Source organism: Nannospalax galili, unplaced genomic scaffold (genome assembly GCF_000622305.1).
Source record: "Nannospalax galili isolate Female #2095 unplaced genomic scaffold, S.galili_v1.0 scaffold525, whole genome shotgun sequence".
Lineage (NCBI taxonomy): Eukaryota > Metazoa > Chordata > Mammalia > Rodentia > Spalacidae > Nannospalax > Nannospalax galili.
The window spans coordinates 3338567-3349412 of NW_008353937.1; the positions used below are offsets into that span (position 1 = coordinate 3338567).

Below are 10846 nucleotides of genomic sequence, written 5' to 3' on the forward strand. Positions count from 1 at the left end.
GGTTTGAAGTTGCCACCTGTCATCTTGTGTCTGTTTAGCTCCTGCTCAGCTTTCTAAATCTACTTGGAAGAAGCCCGGGGAGCCTGACTTTCCCTGCCACCATCCACTGCCTGTACCCCATAACCGCTTGTTTGTCCTCCTGTGTTCTGTTTGAAGTTGCCACCTGTCATCTTGTGTCTTTTTAGCTCCTGCTCAGCTTTCTAAATCTACTTGGAAGAAGCCAGGGGAGCCTGACTTTCCCCGCCACCATCCACTGCCTGTACCCCATAACCGCTTGTTTGTCCTCCTGTGTTCACTCGAGTCCGACTTGCTCAGGCATGCACTGCATCTTATCCATGCCCAGGAGTCAGTAAGGACCCATTCACAGTGGGTTTAGTTTCCTTTATCTGCCTGTCCTATGCACCTGGCATATGAGAGTAAATAGTGACTATTTATTAAATGAACAAATCAATGCAAAAATCTATATTCTTTCCTCTGTCCAGGCCTTGGCTTTGGATGTATATAGGCTGCGGAGATGGCTCAGTGTGTGAACTACTTGCTGTACAATCATAAGGACCATCCCCAGAATTCACATAAAAGCTAGGCACAGTGGCACTTGTCTGTAACACTGGCACGGAAAGGCCAGGGGTGGAGACAGACACATCTTGGGAGTTGATCTAGCTAAAACCAGCAAACTCCAGGTTCAACAAGAGACCCTGTTTCCATGGAGAGTGAAAGAAGGTGGCTTTGGCATGACCTCTGACCTCGCAGTGTACGGCTCCAAGCACCACCACTGACATCTGTGAGACGGTCACCTCTCCATGCTCTGGCCTTTTGACCTGAACAGTGGAGGGACGTTGTGGTTCTAGTACAGACCCTGATCCTTAGGATTAAAATAGATTGAACAGGGCCTGGAGAGATGGCTCAGCAGTTAAGAGCACTTGCTGCTCTTGCAGAGGACCTGGGTTCAATTCCCAGCACCCACATGGTGGCTTACAACTTTGTGTAACTTCAGTTCCAGGGGATCTGACGCCCTCTTCTTATGTCCACAGCTATTGCATGACACGAGTGTGGGAGTGTACTTATATACATGCAGGCAATATGCTCATATACATAACATTTAAAAAATAATAAATAAACTATTTACAGTAGAGTGAACAGTGGAAAACTTATCTCCGGCCCTTGGTGCACCTACTGTTACTAGCAGGCTCTTAGGTAATCCTACTGCTAGTGAACTAAAGGTTAGGTTTGGGTGTCGCTGTGTCCAGAGAGAGTGGTGTAGATGATCCTGCCCCCAGGCCCGCAGAACAGAACCTCTGAGCTCAGCCAGTTCCTGGGGCAGCTGCCAACCCCCTCTCCTTTCTCTCCCTTGCTTTTCTTCTCTTCTTTCCCTTCAGTCATGAGCATTACCTGAGCACCTGCTGGGTTTTGTGCTGGTCACCAGTGCTACAGAATCTCCTAGGGCCAGCCCCGCCCTTGAGGAGGAGCCCCCTGGACACGGGGGGCAGGGGGGCAGACTCACTGAAGGCAGATGGTTGCACTGTGGCTCAGTGTCAGACCCTATGGGAAAAAAACGTGCTTAAAGCTCCAGAAGGGGTATGGCCAGCTTCAGCTCAGCACTGATTTCCCAGCGAGGTAGAGGACTGGAGGCCAAGGGCATGAGGAGAAGTTCCTCCGGTTATAAACTCTGCAGAAGGTACACAGGATATGGAAAGAGGGGAGTTCAGGCAGAGTTCACCTTTCCCAGAAGGCAGAGTGGGCTGCAAACCTGGTATTGGTGGGAAACTGCTCAAGTCCAGAGCTACCAACTTCAGCCCGCGGGACTGGAAGATCAAGGTCGTCTGTGAGTCATGTTAATTAGGGAACTGGGGTGGTGCTAATGAAGAGCTCTAGAAAGACAGAGCAGTGGGTCACTCAGCTGCACCTTCCTTACCAGGGCCAGCTGGTCTGTAGAACACAGGTGTCAGCTGGGTAGATGGAGAGATGGGTGGTGGACCAGGGAGGCGGCTGGCCACATTGCTCTTCACAAGACCACAGTGTTGGCTGCGTAGAGAGGGGGAGCCGAGGGCTGGAGATGGGATGGATATAGGATTCCTCCTACTTCTGACCCTTCAACTCCAGAGCGTTTCTCAGGGTGTGTCTTCTCCACACAGGAAATGCGTACATGCTGACAACGTCTCTTCCTGGACAAGACTTGGTTGTCCCCAAGAACAGCAGAGCCATGGCAGCCCCCAGAGGGAGCAAGGTGGCCTGGCTCCTGTGGATGCTGCTGCTCTGGGGAAAGGACAGCTGCTGCCAGGCCCAGCGTGCAGGTGGGGCATGAAGCTAGAGGTGGAAAATTCAGCCTGTGCATGTGTCAGTGAGGGCGTGGGCCTGTGGAGGAGTGTGACCATGGTACAAGTGTGTCAGCAATCCAGCAATGTGTGTATCAGTGGTCTTCCAGTCCATGTGTGTGCAAGAACATCTGTTCAAATAGGGCCTGTGAGAACAAAGTGATGTGTGACAGAGCATGACAGAGTGTTATAGACTGTGAGACTCTGAAATACTGCCTGGGCCTGTGCACAAAGGAGGATGAGTGTGAGTGGGTGTGTGAGAGTGTATGAGAAAGAGAATATATGTGTGTGAGAGAGAGGGTGTGTGAGAGAGAGCATGTGGGAGAGCGTGTACATTACAGTGTGTGTGTGTGTGTGTGTGTGTGTGACAGAGTGTATGTGTGAGGGGCTGTGTGTGTGAGAGAGAGGGTAGGTATGAGAGAGAGGGTGTGTGAGAGGAGCATGTGGGAGGTGAGAAAGAGAATATGTGTGTGTGAGAGAGAGGGTGTGTGAGAGAGAGCATGTGAGAGAGCGTGTACATTACAGTGTGTGTGTGTGTGTGTGACAGAGTGTATGTGTGAGGGTGTGTGTGTGAGAGAGAGAGGGTAGGTATGAGAGAGAGGGTGTGTGAGAGGAGCATGTGGGAGAATGTGTGCATTAGAGCATGTGTGTGTGTGTGTGTGTGTGTGTGTGTGTGTATGTGACAGAGAGTGTATGTGTGAGAGGGGTGTGTGTGTGAGAGAGAAGGTAGGTATGAGAGAGGAAGTGTGAGAGAGGGGTGTGTGTAAGACTGTGTGTGAGAGAGTGTGAGAAAGAGAGTGTGTCTGAGAGTATGTGTATGTGAGAGGCGGATGTACAAGAGAGAGAGTGGGGGAAGTATGGATGAGAGGGTATGTATGTGAGACGGTATGTGAGAGAGAGGGTGTGTGTGTGAGTGTGTGTGAGAGAGAGAGTGTGTGTGAGACAAGGAATGTGTGTGTGTCTGAGAGTATGTGTGTGTGAGGGGGTATATATGAGTATGTGTGTGTGAGAGGGTGTGTGTGAGTGTGTGTGGCAGTGTGTGTGTGAGAGAGTAGGGATGTGTGAGAGAGAGGGTGCAAGAGAGAGGGTGTGTGTGAGAGAGGGTGTGTGTGAGTGTGTGTGAGAGGGTGTGTGTGAGTGTGTGTGTGAGTGTGTGTGTGAGAGAGTAGGGATGTGTGAGAAAGAGGGTGCAAGAGGGAGGGTGTGTGTGAGAGAGGGTGTGTGTGAGTGTGTGTAAGTATGAGAGGGTGTGTGTGTGTGAGTATGAGTCGGTGAACATGTGAGAACATGAAGCTGTGGTGGTATGTATGTGCTGGTGTTAGAGTGTGGAGTGCCTGTGGATGTGTATGTACAAATGGGTGTGTGAGGAGATGATGTCAGAGGGGGAGAGAAGGAGCCACCATGCGATGCTGTGAACCCAACTCTAGCAAGTGTATGCAGGGGTTGGGACTGATGGACAGGCAGGATTGGGCCCTGTTGTGTTGTTCCATCCTAGGAAGCCTCGTGAGCATAGAGGGGCATCCACATGTGGGAGTCCAGCCGGGGATGTCCAGGACAGGAGGAGGACATGCTTGTGCAGTGGATCAAAGACTAGCCATGGTCACTACAGATGGGAGGGCCTGGGGACAGAAGGGGCAGAGCTGTGATGGATGGCTAACTGCCATGCTGTGTGGGGCCCATGTCATGGAGAAGGCTTTGGTCAGTGCTGACAGGAACACCCCAGTCTGTCTGTGTCCAGAACACAGAGCTGGCATATGCCTTTGCTGATAAGTGACAGGCAGGTGGGGACTGATCATTGGGTGGCAGCAAGTGCCTGTCATCGGATCCAGGACATAAAATGTTGTTCTTTGTACAGATGAGGAACTGAGGAAGGGTGGCCCTAAGCAGAAAGTATTAAAGCTTTACCCCCTGGCCCTCAAAATATAAAGCTCTAAAGCTCTTTTTTATTGACTTTACCAAGTTCTTTCCTGTATTTTATTTTGTCTGAGTCTCTCAGAGCCCCACTGGCAGAAAAGATAATAATTATTGTGGACATCTAGCTTCACAGTGAGGAGCATGGGACTTCTGCCTCCCTCAGGTCAACCCCCAATGAACAGGAGAATCAGGAGAAAAGGCCCTTCTGTCCCAGGGTGGGTGATGGTGGCCTGGGGGTAGCAGGTGCCTGCCATGAGGCCAGCTGCAGAGCTCTGTCTGCATGTCACACGTACCCTAACTTGCCCACCACTTGGGCTTAGAAAAGGTTTTTTTCCCCTCAAATGATCTAGTTGTGAAATGGAGTAGTAAACCCATATACAAGACTGCTGTATGGAGGAGAAAATTATATTAATCCTTTATTTTACTTAATTGAAAGCATCATTTAGTTTATATAAACTTTATAAAATATATGTATATGTACATAAAATATTACCAAACTTCTATAAATATGTTTAAAATACAAAAATGTTATATATTTTATATACTTTCTAATAATGAACGATTGCAAATTATTTAACTATCCAACCAGAAATCCTAGGGTTAAATCGATTGTGTTCCCCCATACAGTGGACTCTGCAAGCTGTGGAAAGCCCCAAGATCAGGCTGGAAACACTCCCAGCATGCAGCTGGGCATGGGAAATCTATTTCATATACCACTGGGCCTGGCATATTCCCATTTCTATCAATGACTGTAGGGAAATACAAAATAACTAAGGACACACTATTGCTTAACAGTGTTTTTCCATCTTAAGCATGATTTGATAACTTTTTCTGAAATGGGACTCCATTAGTTGCAGCAGTTTTATAATAAGTACTAACAGGGGCTGGAGAGACAGCTCAGTGGGTAGGAGCACTTGCTGTGTCAGCATGAGGAGCTGAACCCAGATCCCAGCATCTGTGTAAAAGTCAGGCATGGCCAAGCATGAACCTGTAGCCCCCACACTGGGGGTGGTGGGAAGAAGGATTGCTGGGGCTCTAGGGAGTCTAGTTGGAAAATAGTCAGTTCCAGGTTCAATGAGACCTGGCCCAAGGGTATTAGTCACTTTTCTGTTGCTGTGATAGAAACACTATGACCAAGGGAACTTATAAAAGGAAGAGTTGATTTAACTTACGGTTCCAAAGGGGCAAGAATCCATCATGGTGGGAAGGCGTGGTGGCAGAGGTGTCTGGAGGAGGAGCGGAAGCTAAGCTCTCACATTTTCATGCAGGCACAGGAAGTAGGAGAGAGTTGATTTAACTTACGGTTCCAAAGGGGCAAGAATCCATCATGGTGTGGAGGCATGGTGGCAGAGGTGTCTGGAGGAGCGGAAGCTAAGCTCTCACATTTTCATGCAGGCACAGGAAGTAGGAAGCAATTGGACATCCAGCAAGACTTAAGAACTCTCTAAGCCTGCCCCCAGTGACGTGCTTCCTCCAGCATGGCCACACCTTCTAGGACCTCCCAAAACAGAGCCACCACTGGGGACAAAATGTCCCAAAACTTCAAGCCCACGGGGGACACTCTCATTCAAACCATCACACCACGGGACTAAGAGGGAGCTATATAAAGGAGGACACTCAAAGTCCCCCTCTGGCCTCTGCATGCACATGCATGTACACATACATGTGACATACATGCATACTCAGAAACACACAAGTTCTAGAAGTAAAGAGCTTGACACTTAGGGGCGGTCCATGGCTCAAATTAATGAGCCATATCATATGTCACATGTCCTCAGTTGGTTCTCACAATGATTCCAGAAAGGGTCAATATGTTTTTCTATGTAGCCCTTGCAGGGTCTGAGAGGCAGGGCAGGTAGGATCTGAGCTGAGCAGGTGACACACTGGATCTGGCATGCGCAAAGACATGCCCTTCCTTTCCACCACCCGTTCACCCTGCTCACCCTCTCTCATGCCCATGCAGGCTGCAAAAGTGTGCACTATGACCTGGTCTTCCTTCTGGACACCTCCTCCAGTGTGGGCAAGGAGGACTTTGAGAAGGTTCGCCGGTGGGTGGCCAACCTGGTGGACACCTTTGAAGTTGGCCCTGACCACACCCGTGTGGGGGTCGTGCGCTACAGTGACCGGCCCACTACGGCCTTTGAACTAGGCCACTTTGACTCCCGGGAGGCAGTGAAGGCAGCAGCCAGGCGCATCACCTACTACGGGGGCAATACCAACACCGGTGATGCCCTCCGCTACATCACCAGCCGCAGCTTCTCTGTGCAGGCGGGAGGCCGGCCTGGGAACCGTGCCTTCAAGCAGGTAGCCATCCTGCTGACTGATGGCCGAAGCCAGGACCTGGTGCTGGACGCCGCAGCAGCTGCCCACGCAGCTGGCATCCGCATTTTCGCCGTGGGAGTGGGCGCAGCACTGAGGGAGGAGCTGGATGAGATCGCTTCGGAGCCCAAGGCCGCTCATGTGTTCCATGTATCAGACTTCAACGCGATCGACAAGATCCGTGGCAAGCTGAGACGGCGCCTGTGTGAGAGTGAGTGTCCCTGCTTCCCTGGGTGGCTATTTCCCCGACCAAGGCCGGTGCTGCCTGCCACCAGCTCCAGCAGGAGAAAGTGCGGTGGGCAGAGACGAGCAGTGTGCCAGGCTCAGGCACGGTCGGTGGAAAGGCAGAGGGTGGGCACCATTGCAGAGGGATCTGTTACCAAACATCCCCCACCCGGGAAGGCTGGTCCTCCAAGCCCCCGTTTGCCTTTTCCTTCCGTAGACAGCCGTGGAGAAGACTCGGGGACCAAAGGGAGCCCTGTCTCTCTTTCATGGTCAGCAGAGCCCAGCAACTACCCAGAGCTTCCAAAGCTCTAACTTTAGAGCCTGATTATTGTAACTGTCTAGAAGCTCATTGAGATGTGGAGAGTTTGAGATGGGGCACGTGTTCTTAGTGGCTACCTTAATCTAGCTGTGTGATGTTGGGAGTTCATTACGATAAAGTGATTTTATTTTTTTAAATATAAAATATCTGTGCTGGATAGCTTTAGTGTCAACTTGACACACCTGGGTTGAGGGAACCTCAGTTGGGGAATTTCCTTCATTGGACTGGCCTGTGGCCATGTCTGTGGGGCATCGTCTTGACTGTTGAGTGATGTGGGAGGGTTAGGGTTAGGGTTAGGGTTAACCCACTGTGGGTGGTGCCACCCCTGAGCAGGTGGGCCTGTGTTGTATAAGAAAGCAGGCTGAGCAGGGGCCAGAGGAGCAAGCCAGTAAGCAGTGTTCCTCCATGGTCTGTGCTCCAGCTTCCTCCAGGTTCCTGCCCTGAGTTCCTACCTTGAGCTCCCTGATGAACTGTGACCTGGGACATGTGAGCTAAATAAACCCTTTCCTTCACAAGTTGGTATTGGTCAGAATATTTTGTCACAGCAATGGAGAAACAAACTAGGACAATATCTCATAAGTTAAATTAAAAATAATAAAATTAGAGATGGAGTCTGGTGTATTGCCAGGTCTCCCGAAGGGTTACTAACAGTGAGTGATCAGGCAGGAAAATAGCCTCTGCCAGGCAGGGAGCCACAGCTCATGTGTGTGCCCCAGGGCCAGTGACCTGACCTCTGAGACAAGCTGAGGTTTCCAATTGTTTGTCTGGAATCTGTGGAACTTAGAGGGTGATGGGGGAGGGGCATGGACATTGGGCACCAGCAGCAGACAGGCACTGACCCCTGGCCGGACCTGGAAGTCTGACCTCCAGGATCCTAGAAGGCTTATTCCGAGGCTAGCCTTCTGGTTCAGCAAGTGCTTTTCTTTGAGGCTGGTGAGTGAGTGGCAGTGCTGGGAGCCAAGTCTCAGCCTGGCTTGCTGATTATTACAGGGGGATGAGTAGATTCTGATAGGGGAGGCCAGTCAGTCTCAATCCTGCCAGGGGAGCAAAGAAGCCTTGGGGATATGAGGGCAGTAGTGGGAGGTGTTGGTGGCAGGCAGCAGGTGTGGTTCAACATAAAAGTAGGCCCAGATGGGTCTGGCCTGCACCCAGTGAAGAAACACGTGATTGAGTCCAGAAGTAGGTATGGCTCTAGGTATCCTTACCACAGGATACCTGCCTGTGTTGTTTACTTAACCCACTTATTCATGCAATGGGTACCTACTGAGAGTACATTTGTGTAGTTTTGTACTGACTTTTGGTCTATATAAAAAACGATACATAACTCCTGCCCCTGAGAGGGGGCTCCTAGTCTCTAAATCACACATGAAGACACATGAAAAGTGCAGAGACACATGAAGTCAGGCTGAGCCATGGCGTGTGGTGGCAGGGCATTGCTAAGAACTAAGGAGGGATGTTTGGAGGAGGCATGCTTAGAATGCTTATGTGTGTGTGGGACTGACAGGTGAAGTGATGTGGGTTAGGGATGCTTTGACATGCCCGTGAACTATAATACACCTGTGTGCGGGGTTACAGAGGGCAGTGCGGTTGCTGACTGACAGATTGTCAGAGTATGAACAAAGAAAGATTTGTGTGTAAAAGCGAGGACATTGTCAGGCAGGGTTTGGGCATGCTCAGATCTGTGCAGAAAATGGAAGACCAGTGTCCATTTACAAGTCTGCTGGAGACATTCAGAGAACTGGGTTTGGAAGAGATCAGCAGGGAAGACTAGGCCTGTTTGGCAAATGAGGACACTGATGTCCAGAGCACTAAGTGTCAATAACAAATTTGTCTTCTGGTACGCAGCCAGCTTTATCGGACCCTCGTTACAACCTCAAACATTAAGTCCTTTTATATGCTGCTGAGATCTGGTAGGCACAGCTGAACACAACTCCTACTTGATAGGAGGCTAGGATGGAGGTAGGCTAGGAAAAGGAAATAAGCCAGAGTAGATAGCCTGGGCAGCACTGCTCTAAGGAATTGATTCAGATGCATGCTGAATAGAAATCTAGGCTGAGAAGAACTAGAGAGCAGGGTGTAGACCCAGCTGAGCACCAGAAATCCAGCAAGGGAGCTTATAGATGTGAGCTCCCAGCCGTCATCCCAGCACACCTTGAGAGGGACCTAGAAGGTCAAAGGTATCTAGTGGCCATTGACTTTTCACCATCTTTCCACAGGGCTCAGTCTAGTCTTGTAAGCACCTCCATGCCCAATGACTATTCTGGGAGTGGCAGAGAAATCCCCAGAAAGAGTTCTTGGGACATAATATAGTTAATCAGGCAGAGCAGAATGCAGACTCCAGCCTGTAGCCTCCCCAGCATGGACTCCCTCAGCTGTGCTTATGACTGACAGGGTCACTGTTGCCCACCTTGGTTTGATGATAAGGGGTGATGCTTCAGAGTCCAGGTCGCATCCCTGCTCGAGCGGCATAATGTAGTAAGGAGGTTTATTTGTGTTCTGTTTCATACATTTGGTTAGGTTTGTGTTTAAAAAGGGCAGAGGTCAGGTAGCTTCTTAGGATGAGACCAAGTTTTATTCCTGTCTCTCCGTTCATGGGCACCTAAGCGATGATGCTGTCTGTTGAGAGTTTTCTACAGTAGAAAATGGGCTTCACTGAAGAGATGCTGATGAAAGTTCTGCTTGAAGAAGGGTGGGATTCAAGGATGAGTGAACAAATGAATGATTGAATGAATGGATGGATGGAGAATGTACAGATGAGGGTTGAGGGGGAGCTTTCCAGTAGGGAGCTGTCAGCTAGTCCTGGACCTCAGCTGAAGAGAACAGAAAGGAAGTCCCCACCCCTCTCCAGCCTGGTGGCCGCTTCCCTTCAGCTTGGGCACCCAAGGATTCCAGATGATGCCATCACTGGTCACTCTGCCTCCTAGACTGGGCGCACAGTATAGGACTGAATGGATGGGAGTGGGCTGAGAGGGTGCTGGCACATACTTGTCATTATTGCTCTGTAGAACTCTGTAAGCCTGCAAACCAAAGGGAGGGGGGCTATTTCCCAGGAGACCTGGCATTCAGTTAATTGGAGTAGTGAAGGTCATGTTCCTGGAGAGGAAACAGCAGCATATCAGAACTGTAAGTCACATGAGCTTGTCTAACATTTGGGCGTAAAGGCAGTTACTAGCCCTTCTCCTTTAAGGAAGGAAGCTTTGTATCTTAGGAAAAGCTGTGGTGGATGGGGAGGGGGTAAGAGAAGAGGAGACGGGTGCAATTCAGCCCAGCAATGCACGCTCACCATGACACCCTGAAGAAAATCCCATAGACCCTCCATAGCCAGGATTCTCCAAATGCCTAAGTATAAGTGAGATTTAAGTCAACGCTTAGCCACCCAGGGAGAAGACATTTTTGTAAACACAGCTGTGAGACAAGGAAGGCCTGGTCTGTTCTGGTGACAATCGAAACAAAACCCCCTCATCATCACTTCAAGTGTAAACAAAGGAAAACAACGTAAAAGAGCTAACAATAACACATTAGGAACATCCGGAAGATCAAATCAAGGCACATCACTGAACCCAAACACCAGAAATAGCCTCAGCACATGCAAGATGTCTATGAGTGACATCACAGCTAGAACGGAGTGGGAACCATTCAGAAAAGGAACTTCATACTGACTGATGATTTGAATGGAGGCGATGCTGAAGGGGGCTGATGCTGATGTTGGCGATGCTGAAGGGGATTGGTAGTGATGCTCATGTTGGCGATGCTGAAG

At 49.9% G+C, this 10846-nt stretch overlaps 1 protein-coding gene across 1 annotated transcript in view; it reads left to right on the forward strand.

Moving 5' to 3' along the window:
* Col22a1 (collagen type XXII alpha 1 chain) overlaps positions 1-10846 on the forward strand; it is a 214016-nt gene that overhangs the window by 16787 nt on the left and 186383 nt on the right. The window contains exons 2-3 of the mRNA XM_029554999.1: positions 2133-2291; positions 6190-6756. Of these exons, the coding sequence (XP_029410859.1) occupies positions 2144-2291; positions 6190-6756 (715 nt within the window). The 5' untranslated portion in view covers positions 2133-2143. The remainder of the gene's footprint in view (positions 1-2132; positions 2292-6189; positions 6757-10846) is intronic.